At 44.0% G+C, this 20,140-nt stretch overlaps 1 protein-coding gene across 1 annotated transcript in view; it reads left to right on the plus strand.

The window, feature by feature from the left end:
* Positions 1-20,140, plus strand: part of CAGE1 (cancer antigen 1) — a 42,891-nt gene that overhangs the window by 4,117 nt on the left and 18,634 nt on the right. Inside the window, exons 3-9 of the mRNA XM_066625597.1 lie at positions 2,412-2,508; positions 7,616-8,094; positions 8,750-8,956; positions 9,842-11,062; positions 12,338-12,460; positions 13,759-13,908; positions 19,270-19,380. Coding sequence (XP_066481694.1) covers positions 2,412-2,508; positions 7,616-8,094; positions 8,750-8,956; positions 9,842-11,062; positions 12,338-12,460; positions 13,759-13,908; positions 19,270-19,380 — 2,388 coding nt within the window. The remainder of the gene's footprint in view (positions 1-2,411; positions 2,509-7,615; positions 8,095-8,749; positions 8,957-9,841; positions 11,063-12,337; positions 12,461-13,758; positions 13,909-19,269; positions 19,381-20,140) is intronic.

The raw sequence follows: 20,140 nt of genomic DNA on the forward strand, positions 1-20,140 counted from the left end.
AGGTGGGAGGCGGGCTAAGAGTGGGGAGAGGGCAGGGGAGGCAGGGAGAAGGCGGGAGGGAGGCAGCAGGGAGGGAGGGAGGCTCACTGCCTGACACAGGGGCTCTTGATTTACTGCCAACCTTTTGGCAGTGAATCGAGTAGCCCCATTGCGGGAAAGTTCCCTTCTCCTGAGGAGCCGCCAGCAGCTGCCCAGAGCATGCAGGATGCAGCAGCAGCCATTTCAGTGCAGCTCAGGATTGGGCTATTATTGTACAAAATGAAATCAATAATTCAGTTAAAACAGCCTAAAAAGCACTTTTTAAAAACGACATTCATAAATGCTCATAGCAGAAATTAACACCCAGTTGTACTCTTGCGTGAAACAACAGCCAGTTTGGCTAGCAGCTCTCTGAATCAAAACCATTTTCATCTGCTTTCTAAAAACCAACAGAGAAGAGGGAGTGCCACCACCAAGAAGGCTCTAGTTGCAGAATCCTATGTATGTCTATGCAGAAGTAAGTCTCATTGAATTCAATGAGACTTACTGCCAGTAAGTGTGTATAGGATGCAGCCTAATGGCCCACTCCTATGGTGGAATGGGTGTGATTGCTATTGCAAAAGTTCCGTAAGGCCCATGTGGATGTCATGGAGGTCCACAGCAACAGCCACAAGGCCTGCACCAGCCTGCTGCCATCACTTGGAGGCCTGCACCGCTGGATCAGAGAGGCTGTCCACTAGGTGGGGGAAGGACGTAACAGGTGTAGGGGAGGCATAACGGGATGGGAAAGGGCAGTGAAGGGTGGTTCAGGCCTGGGGGGGGGTGGGGACAGTGGCCTCAGCAATCACCACATCCTATCCCCCCTCCCAGGCCTGAAAGCCCAACGTGGGGCGGCTTGGATTTGCACCAGCAATATCATAGACAAGGATGAAGCCACATAGAGGCTGCTGGAACTTTACCCTGGGTAAGTGGACACTGTTAGGATTAGGCTATAAATCTTAGAAAGGGGGGGTTGTTTTTGATATTTTCAAAATAAAACAAAGCCAATTTTCATCAATAAAATGAAATAAAGTGATTTTTTTTGTATATTGCTAAGTAGCACCAATTTCATCCTGTGCCATGCCAATAGGCCATTTCTTGGCCTCTTCCACATGACTTCTATCAGCTCAGGTGGCACAAGGCCTGCTGGGGTGCAATTTCACTGGCGGGTGCAGGCTGCAGGAGCAGCTTCTGGTTTCGGCCTGAATCGGAAGGCTTTCCTCACCTCCGTCGTGCCAGCAAGAACAGGCCTGGATGGTCACAGAAAGCACAACTTCCAGTTCAGGTTGGAAGCAAATGTAGGAGCTACTTTGCCAGTGTTATAGGAGCAAAATTCGACCTTACCCGTACCGGGGAAGATTGTAGACAGACCACCCTCACCCTGCCACATGCCATGCCAGCAAGAATGCCCCAGAGCCAGCAAGTTTAGGTGCATCTCTGCAAGCACCATCAGGTAGCTTGAAACCTCACCCTGCTACAATGCCAGCAAGCTTAGGCACAAATTTAGGTGCAGCTCCGCAGGCGCAACCAGCGACCCTCGTTCCAGACCAAACCAGTACTTGTTTTTATAAAAAAATTAAAATATTGTTGGCATCCTTCAGTCTTGGAAGACTATGGTATTGCGCTCTGAATGGTGGTTCTGGAGCAGAGTGTCCTCTCCACTGCGCAAAGCCTGGGTAAAGTAGATATGGAGGATAGACTGTTTCCCATGCAGCAAATCCCCCCTCTCCACATCAGTGAAATGGTCCAATGGAAAGGCAGAAGTCAATACGGTTGGTTCCAGCATGTCGCAGGAGTTGCCAGAACGTGACTGTGTTCAGCCACGAACTGCCTCAGGGACTCCGGCTCCAGATTTTGCCTCAAGGTTGACTCCTGAAGCCTTTTCCATAACCGGATGTAGCCACAAGGCAGTTTGGGAACAGAGTTTTCCTTCTCTCAGATGAGCTGCCTTCCCAGGCTAATGAGTCCCATCTACCCAGTGACTGTTTAGTCACCTCTTACAACAAGTACAGCCAAACTGAGGGCCTATTCTTATCCCCAGCCCCCAGGGGAGAATTGAAATATAGTATTTGAATACAACACAAAACACCATATTTTGCATTTTTATTCAACAAATTTTCAAAAAAAAATTCCATGTTGAAACACCCCTACTTAGAAGTAGCACACTGCAACTCAGAAAATGGGTGCAGTTGCAAAAGAGAGTTGGAACAGTTCAGGTGACAAGGGAGTTGGTACTCTCCAGATACTCAGGGCCCAAGCTGTGTGTGGGCTTTAAAGATAAAAACCAGCACTCTGAATTGTGTCCTGAAATCAGCTGGCAATCAGTATAGAGCCTTTAGGACCAATGTTGCACAGAGTCAGTTGCAAAGATCCCTACTTTTTTGTGGTTGCAGGATGAAGTGCAGGATACAAAGAAGAAATGTGAGTTGGACTGCACACCTTACAGTGGAGACCATCTTTTTGAACAGCTACTTGAAGATTATATATATGGTATCTTCTATTTTGACTGTAGGATATGAAGAAGTCTAACTGAAGTGCCAGTAAATAGTGGCTCCAAATAGGGATGATAGAGAGTCTTATCACCACATTGGACAGGCTGGCACCACAATTACATTAAACATTTAAAACCGTTCAGTTCTATTCATGCCTACTCAGAAGTAGGTGCCATTGAGTTCAATGAGACTCATTCCAAAGTAAGTGTGTATAGGATTGTAGCCTAAGGCCCAAATACTAACCAACTTTCTAGCACTGACACAGCTGTGCCAATGGGGTATGAGCTGCATCCTGCAGTTGGCTGGCAATCACAGAGGTCCCCTCAAGGTAAGAGAATGTTTGCTCCCTTACCTCAGAGCTGCATTGTCCTTGCAATGCAATTGGAAAGTTGGTTAGGATTGTGCTCTAAGTTAATCACAAATCAGGTCTGAAAAACTAGAATACAATGGGTTCAGTGACATAGCACTGGGCATCAAGCTTTAGGGGGACAACAAGTTGAGCTTGACCAAATTTGTGAAAATCTTGGTATTATGAATAATAGTGTCATGTTATACAGGTCCAGCATTGTTATACACTGATTTTTTATACACTGATTTGACTCAACACGAATGGCCACTGCAAATAATGAATGTGCTGGTCCCTGGAGAGGGGGAAAAATGCATTTCTTTAAAATCAGTTAAACAAACTGAACAGTCTTGTAACAATAGCCTCATTAATGAGAGAGAGAGAGGGCAACCGGCTGACAATCCATCAATCCTCCTCGCAACCCCTCCCTTCCCCCTGAGCAAGTGAAAGAAAGGTGATCACTTTGCATTGGTGAAGGGAGGGGCTGAGTGAAGCACCTTTCTAAGCACTTGGAGGAGACTGATGCTTGTCTTCTTAAAGACTCTTATCTTACATCACAAAGGTCAGCAAGGCTGTTTTTAAATCACTGGAGCAAGGGAACGTTGTTTTTTAAATGGATTTGCTTTAGTGTGTTTTTTGCCGACCATGTGAGTTATGGGAACGGAACTCACACAAAAAATGAGACTCAACCTGTATATCATTGGAAAGGTAATTTAATGCAGAATGCAATGAAACAAACTGCATTGGAATATCTGTATTCTATCAAAAGTTACGGCCAATGAAGCCAAAAATGAAAACACAATTGCCTTATGGAACAAAAAGTAGATTTCTTTAACTCAAAACTGACCTGAGACTGATTGTTCTGAGAGCCAGTAACATATTATCATGTTATTGACATGTTGCAATGACATGTTATCATGATACAGCATGAAACCAATGAGGTGTTAATATGAGTCAGCTCTCATTTCCATGTATCAGAATACAGTTACCCCTGCTAAATGGGTAAAAGGCAATTTTTCAAGTAGTGCCCCTCTTATATTTAGCAAGGGGAGAATAACCATCCCTCTTCAGCCCAGCACAGTGTCTTGAACCTATCAGGGGCAATTTTTATTTATTTACTTAATTTGATTTTGTCTGGGGTGGGGGCTACAAATCTTCTTTGACCCCAGATAGCAGATAGATGCCTTAGCTATGCCACTGATGAGGGGGAGGCAGCAGAGCAAGTACATAGCAAGCTGCTGGGGGGAGGAAGCGGGTTCCTCCCAATTTTTACTTTTAAAATTGCCCGGGCGTGACGTCACTTCCAGTTGTGCCGTCACTTCCGGGGCAACATTTTGAGCTTGGCACTGGGCTACATGTTCATTAGCTATGCTACTGAATGGGTTAGCACTGATGTTTTCTGGATTCTCTGTAAAAGCGGAGTGAGTGGTGATTCTAGACCGTGAGGCAACCTCAGGTGTGCCGTGGGGCCAGAGGAACAAGAGGAAGGCTGCAAATGAGAGGATCCTCATTTGCCTGGGAGTAAGCCCCGTTGAATATTATGGGGCTTACTTCTGAGTAGACATGCCTAGGATTGGGTATCAAGTCCACCCCGCATGCTGATGGGGCAGCCAGAGACTCCTGTGGAGTGAGTGAGAAGGAGGGAGGCAGGAGCAGGCAAGCAGGTCGGAAGGGAGCACACGTCTGCTGAGGCCACCAGCCCAAGAACTGGCGGATTAAAAGGGTCCTGGTGCCACAATTGCCTACAACTCCCCAAAGCGACCCTCCCTGCCTTGTCTTTTGCCTTTCAGAGGAGCCACAATCCTCTCGTTGGGCCACAATCCTGTCCACGCTTACCTGGGAGTAAGCCCCATTGACTATAGTGGGGCTTACTTCTGAGTAGACATATTGCCTAGGATTGGGCTTTTTTCTTAAATACAGGAGCAGGCAATTGGCACTTCTCCCCACCCCACTCCCTCCCACAGGCACATTCCCCCCCCATCTCATAGTCGCAGTTAGCACCTCTCTTACTGTCCCTCTTCACTCCTCTGCATCTTTCAAAGGTCCAGAATCTCTTTCCTCACATTCTCCCCCCCTCCAGCTGAAGCCTGCACTTCTTTCAATCATGTGTCTTCATTGCCCCTCACCCCACTATGTGCTCAGTCTGACCTCTCTTTGCCAACACTTTCTGGCATTATACTTTAATAACAACATTTTCCAGATCCTTTCCAGAAGCACATATACTTTCCTCTTCAAACTTCTTGTGAGTCTTTGGCTGCAATCCTAACCACACTTTTCTGAGAGTAAGCCCCATTGAACAAAATAGGACTTACTTCTGAGTAGACCTGGTTAGGATTGTGCCCTTTGTCATGTAATGATTTAATTGATTAATTATATTTATTAAAAATTAATTGTAATGTAGTAATTTAATGTAAGTAAAAAACTGGGAGTGTACCTTGACAATGTTAGTGCCTTGTCAGTGTGTGAGCTGAAAAAGGTTGAAAATGGCTGTTCTAGACTAAGGGTGATATCTTAAGAATGTGAGTTAAACATAATTGAAATCAGTGAGACAAGTTAGTTATGACTAACTGAAATCCCATTAATTTCAATGCAACTTGGGAATCTCAATTTAGCTAGAGGCACTATTGGGGCTGGACTGGGGATTTCAATCTGCACTTTCTGCTTTTAACCCTTACAACCTGCTTGGAGGCTTAACAGTGAGCAGGGAAATGTCTGCCAAGCCAATCTTAAGCTGCACCTTAGCAGCATGCTGGACATCTCTTCGGGGTAAGGGGATATGTGTATACTGTATTTTTCGCTCCATAAGATGCACCTGACCATAAGACGCACCTTGTTTTTAGAGGAGGAAAACAAGGAAAAAAATATTCTGAACCAAATAGTGTAATAAAATATTTAATAAACTATAACAGAACAACATTTGAACCATGTAAAGTGAACAGCAGTCAACAGTGGCATTAAGAACCATTATCACTATCATTAACAAATGGAGAGGCTTAAAGGTTTGAGTACTCTAGTTTTCTGGAAACCCCAAGAACTCATCATTGCTAGAGTCAGAATTTATGAAGCTCACAAAAGCAGGTGCACGCAAATAGGGGATCACATTATCTTTCTGCTACAATGATGTTCTGCTAAATTCCAATCCACTGGGCCTCGTGCCCGCTTAAGGCTGATCAGTCCCCCTTGTGCAACTCACCAGTGCAGCAAGCAAAAGTGGGTCCAGTTCCAGTCCACAGATGCCAGGTAAATCAGTCCAATCAATCAGAGTTACCAAATCAGAGTCCAGAGCCAATAAGCCAAATTACAGTCCAAGGTCAGGTTCCAGGTAGGTCAGTCAAATCCATCAGGGTATCAAGTCCAGTCATAATCCACAGTCAGATTCCAAATTCAATAAACCCAGTCAGTCTCCCCTGCACTCCTTCAAAACCCACAAACCTTTTCTGCCTCTGGTACTCCTTATATCCCTGAGGGTCCTATTGCCTTCCAGTGGCTGCAGCTGTGCAGCACACTCTGCTGGATGCCAGGCCTTACCCTTAAAGGGGCCACTGCTGACACCACATCTACCTCCTCGCCAGTTCTTCCGTGATTCCAAAGTCCAACCACAACTTGAATTCTCAAGACACAACAAACCTCTGGATTTATGGTGAGAACCGAGCCTTACCTGGGGCTTGTGCAATAAGCAAACACTGGCATTCTGACCAAGGAGACAGTTTTTCCTTTGTGATGGGGGGGGGGCTTACATTCAGATGCTGGATGAGGTGAGTGAAAGTGCCCCTCCCCTGCTGTGTGTGGGGGGGGGGGAGGCAGAGCATCTGTGTGTGTAAGAGAGGGGGAAAGTGTTTGTGTTGCAGAGAAGTTGTGATGCTCTAGGCTTGGGGGGAGGGAAGAGTCTGTGATGCTCTAGGCTTGGGGGGGAGAGAGGATGTGATGCTCCAGGCTTGGGGGGCGGAGAGAGGCTTTCCTGGGAGTAAGCCCCCCTGACTCTAATGGGACTTACTTCAGAGTAGGCATGCACAGGATTGGGCAGTGAGACTGCCACCCCACCCTCACTTTCCTGGGAGTGAGCCCCAGTGACTCTGAGACTTACTTCTGAGTAGATACATGGGCTTGCGCAGTGAGACTGCCACCCCACCCACACTTTCCTGGGAAGCGGAGCCGAGCAGAGCGGGCAGGGGGCGGGGTTTTTTTTTTTTTGCAGTATTCGCTCCATAAGATGCATGCACTTTTCCCCCCACTTTTTGGGGGGGAAAAAGTGCGTCTTATGGAGCGAAAAATACGGTATATAGCTTGTGCAAATCTGGGAAGCCCGGTGTAATGCCAGCCAGGCTTAGGGGGGAGTTAGGATATGACTTATGCCACAGCCAATTCCATACTCTCCCAGGCCCAGTCCTTCCCTTGTTCCAGAAATGTCCCTCCACACTTCTTGCTCAGAAATGCCCCTCCCCACCTCCAAAATGCCCTCCTGCCACTCTTTCTCAGCTCCCATACTGCCAGGTGCAAACATACCTGTGCTGGCTGGTGCAGGGTTTGGATGCAGTGCTGCCAGTGTAGACCTTTACATCAGCCCAGCTAACTCCTGATTAGCCACAAATGTGCCTTACAGCATGTTTGTGACACTCCGATTTCACAGGGGTACGGCCACCGACTCAACTCCAGTTTAGGATTGTGCCATTAGTTACTCTACAGACCTCAGAAATCTCATCAGTTCTGTAAGCTATCTCTGATATATTTCTCAGTATTTTTTTTTTTAAATTACGTGCAGATTTTGAAGATGCTTCAGAGAAACTAATGTCACCACTGGACACTCTAGGAACCTGCCCTGTAAACAAAGACGCTTCTTTTGCTATTGAGAGGAGGAAAACCAATGAAGAATTATTGTCCCAAGGTGAATTAGTACAACACTGCAGAATGCTGGACTTGCCAAAGGAAGGCTGTGAAAAGGAAAAAGACACCAGTCAAAAAGCATCGTGGAATCTCTTAACTGAGCAAGCTATGCTAGTCAAGGAATCAGTGGTGGATACATCAGGTTTGCCTACCCAGGAAGAGAAGTTGGTGGTCATGAGAGAGTCTTTATTGGACTGTATTGTGAGGGACTCCCCCATCAAAGAAGTTTCAAGTTTCCTCACTCAACCTACAGGCGCTTCATTGAAGACAAACATATGTTTTGCTGATGAAGATTTGTTTGTTAAACAGGGTGACTCAGATGCAACTGAAAAAATTGCTAACCATGAAGGAAATAAGGTAAAATTTCCTATAGCCCTGTGCTTAAAAATAGGTAGCAATGATTCTAAAGTCCATTGGGAAAGGACACCTCCCCTGGCATTCATGTGGAACAATAGTAGAATGCAATTGGATTCTCAAATTATAGTCTAAGGTGCGTTTTTGTGTTGCCACCATAATCAGAATCCCCCCCCAAAAGCTTTTTCAAGAACAAGCAAACAAATATGCATTAACTCACGTCCTTCTGTACTCTAATGCAACTGTATTTCACTTGTGTTTGTGAAGGTAACATGCAAGTGTTACTGCTTTACTGGCAAACTGAATTTTTGTCCTAATAAAATATTTTAGTTCAAATACTTTTGCCTTTTACGAACACTTTTGAGATAAACATACAGCATGATCAACATGTTCAGTTTTGTTTCATATAAGTCAAATAAACTAGCTAAATCAGATTCCAAATGGTATTGGAAAACTTTTTAATTAAAAATGTTCTAGAAAACCTGTATCTGACAGCTTCAAGCCCAGTACTCTATCATGGTGATAGATTTTTATGATGAGAAAAACAGGATAAACTTGAATTGTTTGGGCTGAAGCCCTGTACTTTTTAAGCCTGTGATAGTAAGCATATTTTCGCTCCCGTTTTGTGAACAAACGTTGACTTCACCTTTCTTGACAGGTGGACATGGGACAACATACTGATTCAACAACAAAAGATTTCCAAGATAGTGGGCTCACCGTTTCTCCAGATCTTTTGGATGAAAACCTAGATTACATTCGCACACAGATGCAGTCAAACAGACACTTAAAAGAACGCCTCAAGAGCAACTTAGCGCATTGTATCAACAAAAAGAAAGTGATTGATAGCACTTCTCCACCACAAACTGTAAGCGCGTTTTTTATTTACAACTTATTATATTCCTCATCGAACATGTGAAGATGGGAAACATAGTTTCCCGTCTTTGAAGAACACGTGAAGATGTAGGACACAGTTTGGTGGTAGCCAGGTGAAAGGCAATTATTGAAGGCTTAGAAATTTAGTCATAGCAGAGGCAAACCTCATTAGGTTAAACCAGGGGTGAGTAAACATATTGGCAGGAGGGCCCCATCATCCCTCTGACACTGTGTCAGGGAAAAAAATGAATTATGTAGTTTACATTTCAAATGTGAAAAAATTTACATAAATGAACACATTAGAGATGGAACTTATGTGAATGAATGAATTTTACTGAGCTTATTTACACATGAGAACTATAATACAGGCTTACAGCATGAAAACTATGGACTGTTTGCCACACACCTCTTGCACACTAAAAACATACAGACCAAGCCAGAAACACATGGAGACATAAGTTGTTCAGAGACAATGGAGGGAGAGGTTAAAATAATGCCCAAGGAAAGGCAGAAAACACATGAAGACTATAAAAGGCCTTGCTCTAACTTGGCCCACGGCTCACATCTGGTGGTCGCGACTGGCATTCACGGGCCAGCGCGGGCTCCAACAATCTCTGATGGGCCAGAGGCTCATGGAGACTGCGGGCTCCCTGTGCGCTGGACTGGGGGCCCCTGAGGGCCACAAATGGCTCCTCAGTCAGGGTTTGCCTACCCCTGGGCTAAACTATAGCAGGCTTAGGAGTAAGTATGCCACATGAGTGGAATTGTCTGTGTTCTGGTTATGGAAGGCACATCTCATAAACAATTGCTTTCCAGTCATGAGTTGTCATCTGAATTGTTTGCTGATTTGAACTTTTCTTTTTTCTTTTTACCATAGATTGAAATTGTGTCCAAAGAAAATAGTACTGAGGAGAACTCTTTGTATCTTCCTTCAGAGAAGCCATTCACTGTGGCTGAAAAATGCAGACAAGGGGACATGGGTGACAGAGGTATTTTTCCATACCATACTACAAGGAGGTGCTTGAGTCCTTATGAACCATCCCTAAAACTGAGTGACAGAAATGCCTTAGAGTTTTGTTCAAAACAACTGCGGCTTCAAGAAGGTGACATGGATTTCAACAGAACCATTAGCATTGTAGAGCAGGACCAGATGAAGCAGTGCACCCATTTTCTGGATCTTCAGTATAACAATATATTTTTGGAGAAGAAGGTTAAAGACATGGAGAAAAAGTTGCCTCAGGAAGGAGATATGGGATTGAACAAAGTCATTAAGGGGTTAGTGCAAGACCAGAAGAAGCAACAAACCCAAATAATGGACCTTTACTATGACAACGTCTCCTTGAAGACCAAGATTAAACAGCTTGAAATGGACATTCTCAAGCAGCATTACGGTAGTGACACAATCAAGAAGCTGGAGAGAAACACTGCTGACCTTATAGAAGTGAAGAACAAAGTCATTGAGGAGAAGGATGAGGCAAAAAGGTACCTGAAGAACACAAGTGATGTTTTAGCCAGCATGACAGATCATCTGTGGGATGTTGGAACTGAGAAGTCAACTCTGATACTGCAGTTAGAAAAACTAAAAGCTGATTGCGATATTCTTCAAGAAAAGCATCAAGTTGAGGTGGAAGAGAAGAAGAAATACATGAATCGGTGTGCAGAACTGGACGGCATTCTGATCAGGAAAGAGCAAGAGATACATGAACTGAACCACCTCAAGCAAAAATTAGAGTGTGAAGTCAGTGACACCGTGTTAGCTCTACGCAAAATGAAGGAAGCAAAGGATGACATTGAGAAACGCCTTGGGTCCTTGCAGGCAGAATTGCAGAGGCAGAATGACGAGAGGCTGGTAGAAAGGGAGGAGCTGGGCTGCAGATACAGTAAACTGGTTGCTCAGATTAAAAACTTGCAGGCAGAATCTGAGAATGAACAGGTGGAGACAGAGAAAATTCAGCAGCAGATCTACGCATTCAAGATGGAGAACAGTGAACTTCAGCAGCAGGTTGGGAAGTGCAAGCTGCAAAATCAGTTCCTACAGCAGGAATCTGCCAGGTGGAAACAACAGTATGACCAGATTACAGAGTCACAGTCACTGAAGGTATCACAAACTATCCTGAAACCATAGAATAATGTTGTACTTTTAGAAGTATGGCTGCATAAAAATAACCATATGAGGGAAAACCTATGCTTCTCTTATCCAGCACTCTGTCACCCACAGTAGCTAGCCAGTACAGGGAACCCTCAATTTAAACACCAAAAGAGCTCCATAAGGTAGGGCCCAAGCCTATCCAACGTTCCAGTGCTGATGCAGCTATAATGCAGCCCTGAAGTAAGGGAACCCATTACCTTACTTGCGTATATCCATTGGCATGGTCGCATCAGCACTGGAAAGGTGGGTAGGATTGGGCCCTTAGTATCGGAAGGGGCTGGGGGCAGACTTACATACCTTCCAGGGCTCCCTTGGCACTGTTGCTTCTGCTCTGCCCCTGAGCAGAGCACTCTGGAAATGGAGACATTTCTCAATTTTTCAGGCCATTTTGAATTGGAGAGTTCTGTTGTGCAATTGGCATTGGCATCTTTTGGCTAGTGCTTGTTCTCTCACTGCTGAAGAGACACACAGCCCAATCTTGTGTTCCTGGTGCCCAGGGCTGCAGCGGCACCAAAAATGACTGTTGCTACATCCTGCGTGCTCAGCAGGCAGCGCCGGTGGCTCCTCCAGAGAAGGAGACTTTTGTCCCCTTCCCCTGGGTAAGCTGAGTAGCCCCGCAATGGGGCTACTCAATTCTACGTCAACCCAAGCATTGGCATAGAATTTTTAGCCTCTGTGTTGCCAGGCTTTACTCCACTAGTCCCGCCTCCCTCCCACCCTGCTCCCTCCTCCTGGCAAGCCTCCTCCCCACCTCCCTGCCTCCCCCTGCGCGGAAGCCTCCTCCCCACCTCTCCTCCTGCCCCCACCTACCTCTCCTCTGCCTGGTGGTTCATGCGACTGCCAAGCATCAGAGCTCTGGTACTTGCCTGGTGCTAGTCCAGCGCTAGCCGCTGCTGGGCTAGCACTGGTGCTCCACCGGTGCTAGGGTCCGCAAATGTGTCTTATGGCCTATTTGCGACAGTGCGTGCCAGTGGTGAGCTGGCGCACACTGTATAGGATTGGGCCCACAATCCCTCCCTGTACCAGTTCAGTTCAGATACTTTGGGGAAAAAAAGGTTAGCAGGTTTTTGTGACACTTTGGGTTAGCTCTTTAAACCATGAGTACAGTGGGCCCTCCTTATCCTGCTCGGAAGAGTAAGAGTATGAACAACTTAATAAGCCTTTGTACTGTATTCAATATACTGTATGTACCAGGAACCTTAATTGGTACTGTCTTCTTAATAGGAGCAGATGCAATATCAAATGATCCAAGTACTCAAGCATAAAATTGGATTGCAGCAGAAGGAGTTGAGGAAGAAAGAAAACATAATAGAGTGGAAGATGCACATTCTGGGACGGTTTCTTTTGGTATGTCAGTTTTCCATTATGCTTATTGCAGGGCAATGCCTGGTTTTGCACTGCGTGCATTTGTCATTCTGTAGGCTTGGACCACAGTCTACAAGATAGTTCCGTGTCAGTGCTTTCAGTGGGCTGTGGATTGTATGTAAAGCAGTGGAGTTGCTAGTGGGGTGTGAGGGATCTAAAGCATAGGGGTTACTAGTGGGGTAGGCCACACGGTGTGATGTGCACAGGGTGTGTGTGACACAACTACTGGCCAGAACTTTTTAAAATCTAGGTATTTTCAAATAATACTATCATGATATACAGCATTTGATCCATAATTTCATGCAGAATGTAATGAAACAAACTGTGTTTGACAAAGATTGAATGACTTTCAATCTTTTAAAAAGTATTATAGTGCAAGCCAGTGCATGTTTTATTCAGAAGTATCCCCCACTGTATTCAGTGGGGCTTACTCCCAGGATAGTGTATATAGGATTGCAGCCTGTATTTTATTTTTAAATTAACATATCCATTGGGGATTTTAGCTTTGTTTTTGCAGGAAGCTTTTTCCTTTTTAAACTTTGTTTGCTGTGCCTCTGTGGACAGCAATGACTTGAGCACTACCAGAATCATATAAGTTCTTTTTCTCCAGAGTACACAGGGAAATGACCCTACCTCACATACTGTGGAGGAAAGAAAAATGGCAGGATCCAATTTCCCTGAAACCTATCAGAGCTTTAAGTGATGTTGGCAGCAGAATGACAGCCTCCCCCCCCCCCCCAAGAAAAAGGATGAAAGAGAAGGAAACTTTGCCTGTGTCACTGTCTTCCCAACAAATTTCATCTGACTTCGATAGCAGTAGAACTCTGTTGCTAACATATCTTGGATACAGCGTGATTATATCTTTGTTCCAAGTTGTGGCCGTGGAATTTTCAGATTGTGGCTGTGAATGAAAGATTGGCGCAATGTTCATTGATTCTCGTAGGAGTTTTGAGTACAATCGGCATGACACAAAAAGTGGAATGTATCAATTATAAAAGGTTCCAGAAGCTTTTGCTTGAAATTATTGTAAAACTAATCATTTTTGCCCAGATATACTATTTTCCTCAAAAGGAAAAAATAAAACATTTAGCAAAAGCCAAAGAAGATGAGCTGTTGAAAAAAAATGACAACTAAAATAATAATAATAATAATAATAATAATAATAATATTTTCCTCAATGCATTTTGAATTCCTTTTGTGATAAACTTTCCAGTTCAGCTTGTGTTTAGGTTTCTTTCTTTGTAATCTAACAGGCCTTAATGTTTGCTCTGTCCAAACAGGACATGAAATCCATGCATTCTGATTTATCCTTCAGAAGCCTCCACACTGAGGAAGACCATTTCAACGCTCCCTATGTCCAGAAAGCATCTAACCTCTTGTCAAAAATCCGCAGTCTTGTGGCCCTTACAGAAGGATTACTGACCTGTCAGGTAATGCAAAACAGTCCTTTTCAATAATGGTCTTGATAACGCCTAAAACATGAGTTCTATGGCCACCCAGAACTTCTAATCACCTGATATACACTGTACTGTTTATTTCCAACAAGATTGAAATAAATGCTCTTTCATCTGTGCCACTAAAACAAATCGGTCTTTGTTGTAGTCCCTTTCCTCTAACGGTCATCAACCATTATTATGTAGACAGAGCCTTTGTATGTTACTATTAGAACAGAAAAAGTTCCTATTTTTGAAGTTACTTTTTGAAACTTTGAATCCTAGGTCAATGACACTCACACATGACATGAATTCATCATTCTCTGCCTGCTACTGGAAAAAAAAAACATGAAAATAGAAGGGCAAGCACTTGGAACATTACTATACTATGGCTTCTCTAACCCAAGTCACACTTTGACTAGATTCAGATTATCATATTTATAGACTATTCATCTGAAAATGAAAAAAATATAAAATATAATTATAAAATACCAGTGCTTCTGAAAATAGTGGCAACTCTTCCCATAACTGAAGTGCAAGGGGATTTGTATTCTGCTCCTATTACTAAGGATAAGGAGATAGGATCTATTTAAGTTATCTTTGAAAATTGTTTAGGACTTAACAGTGCAATCCTATGCATATGTACTTAGAAGTCTGCCCCATTTTGTTCAATGGGGTGTACACCCAGGAAAGTATGTATAGGAATGCAGCCTGAGTCACAATCATTCCAGTCAATAGAACACTTGCTGTTCTGTTCACTGGAATTTAGATTATACCCTAGCACAGGGTTTGGCAACTTTTTCGCAAAAAGGGGACAGACATTTGGTGATGATGTCATGACATCGTTGCTGAATTTCTGAATTGCTGAGCTGCTAGAAGCGGCTGCTCATAGCTTGGCTTGAATTATATGAATTCAAGCCCAGGATGAATAGTTGAATTATAGCCATCCTGGATAATGACACTTCTTACAGGATTGGGTAGAGGTTGTCCTTGCTGTCAGACAACCCCCTAATTTGAAAAGAGCAACTCACTAGCAACTGTGGGCTACATAAGAAACAAAGGGACCAGGCCTTGCAACAAACTCAGATCTGCCTCCATTCCCCATACCCCTATATTCATTCAGTCAGCATAATTATGGACATGAATGACATCAAGGGCTCATGCACATTCTCATCTCCCAGTGCGATATATGCTAGCATCTGCTAACAATGCCCTTCTCCTATCTTCATATTAGTCTGTACACAAAAGAAAAAATGAATACAAATCTGACATGAAACAAGGCAACATTCAAAAACCAGTAGGAAAACCTTTCGCTCTCCCAGGACACTCAGCTACTAACCTGAGAGTCACCATTCTACAGCAAAATAACTTCAAAGGTAGTCTCCAGTGTGAAATGGCTGAATTAGAATTTAACAGGAGGTTTGATTCTATCCACTGGGCTAAAGCAGGGACAGGAATTTCCTGTCTCATTACATAGGTAACTAACAGCCTAATCCTATGCGGCATGACCATTGGTAGAACCAATGTTTCAGAAATGGAACACTCTTTACAGCAGTGGTTCTCAAGCATTTAGTGTTAGGACCCACTTTTTAGAATGAGAATCTGTCAGGACCAGAAATGACATCATCAAGCAGGAAAATTTTTAACAATCCTAGGCTGAAATCCTACCCACACTTACCCAGGAGTGACTATCATTGTTAAAAATATATACACAGTAACCTGTTAAAAGTACAGATTTGTAACATTTCCCTAAATGCAGTCACATAGCAGTCTAATACATTGAAAATAAAATATTGAAATGAATGGGGACCCACCTGAAATGGGCTTGCGACCCACCTAGTGGTCCCGACCCACAGTTTGAGAAACACTGCAGTTTACAGCATCATGAACACCGTTACGGAAGCCTGCGTAGCCAGGCCCTTCCAGGTCATGGCTGCCAGAGACAGCAGAGAAGATCGCACGCGCAGCAGCAGCGAGGAGAGGTCTGCCAACTTTGTTGGTAAGTCAGTTGGGTGGGCAGAACAGGGCGAGGAATGAGAGAATCAGGGTGAATCAGGAGAGGGTAGCACCTGGCATGAGTGACTTGCACTGGATGCAGTCCCCTTTGGAGCCTCTCAACACCACTTTGTCTCCTTGGACTTGCACTAGTGAAAGCTGATGCAGGTCTGAGGAGACCCATTGGTGATCAAGGGACTTATGGAAGGGTAAGGGGAAGTATTTTCCCTTAATTCTCTCAAGCCTCCATATCACCCCCCTCCCCACAGTAGTATAGTGAAGCTTGTTTTGGTGCAGCTGTGTCCTATGGTGGAGGAAAGGATAGGATTGGGCTGTTAAGCTGTAATCCTATATGCACTTTCCTGGGAGTAAGCCTCATTGAACACAAAGGGACATATCTGAGTAAACACAGGACTGCACTGTAAGCTTAAGCGAGGGAGACTATATTCATTTAGCATTGCCAAGAAGACTGTGCTATCACCCATGACTGCTGTACTGAATCAACATTGCACTTTTATATTTAAGCTTTACATAAAAAATGCCACATACTGTACCTCAAGATGGCACTACAGTTTTTTGTTTTGTTTTCATAATAAGTGGTTTGCAATTAATTTTTGTGAAAGTGTGTGTCTGTCTTTACATTTACAGCCCAATCCAATTATTCCTACCCCCACCCCTGCTACCGATGCAGTGACTCAAGAATAGACTACACTGTGCAGGGGGAAGTCATGGAGTTCTCCTCTGGGTAAGGGGCAAGTCTTACCTGGGGGTAAGCCTCCACAGCATGGAGGGATCTACTCAGACCTGGGCTAACAAAATCGCCGGTGCAACTTGGTATGGACCCAGACGGCAGGACAAGGTCCAGGAATGAGGCTACTATAGGGTCATCACTGCTGTCACCAAACCCACCCCCTTCCTGGAGCTGATTCACCCATCCCCGTCCCCTTTGCCTTCCCATTCCACCCTCTCCCCATTGCTGCCTCATTCTGCCCTTCCCCACCCACCTTCTCCTACCCTGTTCTGCCAGCCTCCCTGGCCAACGTAACTGCCTCAGCGGGTCATGATGAGGTCACTGCTGTGTACAGTGCCACTGTCCCATCAGTGTTCTGGCAGCGCATGCCTGAGTACATTTCATGACAGCTGTAAGACAGTTAATGTGACAGAACACATGTTCTGCCAGCATTAAAGCCCAATAGGATTGAGTTGTTAGAGGCATTCCAACATCTTGCTATCATTTTGCCAACCCTGGAAAGCATGAAATAAGTGCTCCAGGAAAGCAGAGAAATGTAGGGTAGTCTCATGTTTAGCATGGAACTTGACAGCACAACAGGATTTTAGTGATGCTCACAAATCATTTCTAGCCAAATATATAAAGTGGGGCAATGCTACTTATGTTTCTTGATTGAGTGTTCTCTTGTCCCTCATGGGTATAACTAGAAAAGGAGACATGGTGTTCTTTATCCTATAGCACTTCAGTTCAATACACCTGATTACAGGTAGAAAAAAATGCACTGTCATTGGCATCTGGTTGGGTTTTTCAGTCACTACATGAGGAAGGGAACAAAACCATTGCTAGTTCACTAGTCACACAAGGAGGCCAAATAAGCCATGAACACGAATCACAGTATGCTGAAAAAGAGGACCCCTTTCAATATGAGATTGTGTGGAATGATGTTAGTTCTTAAAAGTAGTTCAAAAGAGCCAACTCTCCCAGTACTAGTAGCCACTAGATAGGAAGTAAGGGAAGTTGTACATCTAGATAGAGGTACTGATTAATATGATGGGGTTAGCGTTACCACTGATAGTTTTGTATGGTGGTTGCTGTGTTACCTGCATTTATCCTACTACTGTAGTCTGTTTCAATTGGCAGCAGTCAGCATGGGAATTCACACATTTTTCATGTTGACTGTGGGTGAGAAACATGCTAATTCAGAATATTTCCATATAATCCGACCCGTCCTCTCAGGTCATCGGAGGGGGCCTTTCTGACTGTGCCGCCACTGGTGGAGGTGAGGGGGATGGTGGCAAGAAAGAGGGCCTTCTCGGTGGTGGCTCCCCATTTGTGGAACTCTCTCCCCCTGGAATTGAGAACAACTCCCTCTTTAGAGTCCTTTTGGCGGGGGCTTAAGACCTTTTTATTTAGGGCGGCCTTTTAATGCTAACACTAGTGGGCATGGCACGTTTTGAATGGATTTTAATTTGGGATCCAGGCTTTTATTGTGTTTCATTGTTTTTAATGTTTTTATATGTATATTATGTTAATTGTGAGCCGCCTTGAGTGTCCTCATGGGATAGAAAGGCGGGGTATAAATCTCTTAAATTAATATAATAAATCAATCAATAAATATTTGTTACTTGCAATCAGCAACAAATAATAAGCAAGCCACTATGGAAAGCAGAAAGGGAGCCGGGCCTTCAAATGATGAGCCTACTCATAGCTTCTTTCCAACAGAAATTTCTACCTATTTTGCTTTGTGCAATTTTTCACTGCACAGAAAACATATACAGCCTTGAGAGTAGGTGGACAATGTTGAGGTTTCCCTAAACAACTGAGAGAACTACATGTTGCAGTAGTGTTGCTGCATGTTGCATGTTTCGTGTGTTTGCCATGTAACATGGGGGCATTTGCAAGGACGCATTGGTGGATGAGGGGTGGGTCATATCCCCCCCAGTTATTCCAAGCCCTGGGGATCTCATGCGCACTGAAAATCCAGGATGCCAAGGAGGTCAGAAGGGAGCAGTAAAGGTCTTTCAATTTCACTGAAGCTCAGCACTTTAAACCTACCCATGCTAGATGCTATAGCCAGTCAACGAAACTGCAACTGGCTGTGCTGCTGTTGAAGTCTCCTCAGACTTGTGCACCAAGCAGTGACATCACAGCTGGGTAGACATCGGAATGGCCTCACATCATGGCCCACGCCGCACAGCTTTTCTCCCAACCATCTTAGGCAGTGTCCAAGTACCACCTGGGCGTGACTTCACCCTTACACTCCTGTGGGTTAATTTTTAGTGCACGAAAATGTTCACAAATCTTAGGGACCCTCACCATGCGGTGTATCTACATGAGCCACTGATGTGGGTGTTGCTTCCTGACAGGAAGGAGGCAAGGCCAGAGTGGTGACTTATGGAGGCTCAGTGAACAGCCTCCTCTGCAGCTAGCTAATTTGAGTTCACAGGAGTTTGCTACAGAAAGCTAGCACTTTTCTCATGATACACTCCAAATATGACACATTGTGCAGAAATTATTGCTCTATAGCCATAATGATTAGAAATCCAGCTTTTATTGCAAATAAAGCATTGATTTTTTAAAAAATTAATAGGCACTCACAGATACTATATATGTTATATCACCGTGTTTAATAGGACACAGATCACAAGAGACTTGCTGAATGTTCCCAGAAAAGGGAGACAGTTATTGAACTGAAGAAAAAAATGAAGAGTCTCTCTTTTAAAAAGAAAACTGTGGAGAAAGAGGTAGGAGTTTGGCTTATTTATTTATTTCTCCAATTCCTGGAATTCCTGTGGATACCAAAAATCAACATATGTTGGAATCTGTGGATTTGGGCACCGAAAAACCTCTGAACCTGACCAGAGCTGTGCTTGGTTGGGTTCGGAGGGCTACAGGTTTCTCATAGTTTCTCATGAGGGCTACAGGTGGGCTACAGGATACAAATCCACAGATATTCAAATTTGTGGGTACTGAACCTGCAGATACTGAGAAACTAATATACCACATTTCAACAAAAGGTAGTACATAAAGCCGTTTGCCTAGCTCAATAAGTAAATCAATGGTTCCCTATCCCCAAAGAGCTAACAATCTAAAAAAAGCCACAAAAGGGACTCCAGCAACACCCACTGGATAAGAGAACTGAAATGTCTGTACAAAAGGAATCATTCGACAATATTACTAAATCTAATTATCTGTAATAACTGATGCAAAGAATGAGAAAAGCTCCATGAATGTTCTCATGATTCTCAAGGTATAAACACATCAAGGATACCATTTCCAGCTATTCTTGATGGGACTACAGACTATTCATCAATTTGTCCTTATGAGAATTCAGTGTTAACAGCAAATGGACATTACAAGATTCCTCTGTATACTGCTGGTCATATAATCCAATATTGGTAAACTTTAACCATAAAATTCAATCACTTTCTGTCATACATTGTGATAAACTGAAGCATAGACAATGCCCAAAGAATTGGAACACTCTGTTGAGGGCAATAAAAG

This window comes from Tiliqua scincoides, chromosome 4 (assembly GCF_035046505.1).
Source record: "Tiliqua scincoides isolate rTilSci1 chromosome 4, rTilSci1.hap2, whole genome shotgun sequence".
Taxonomy (NCBI): Eukaryota; Metazoa; Chordata; class Lepidosauria; order Squamata; family Scincidae; genus Tiliqua; species Tiliqua scincoides.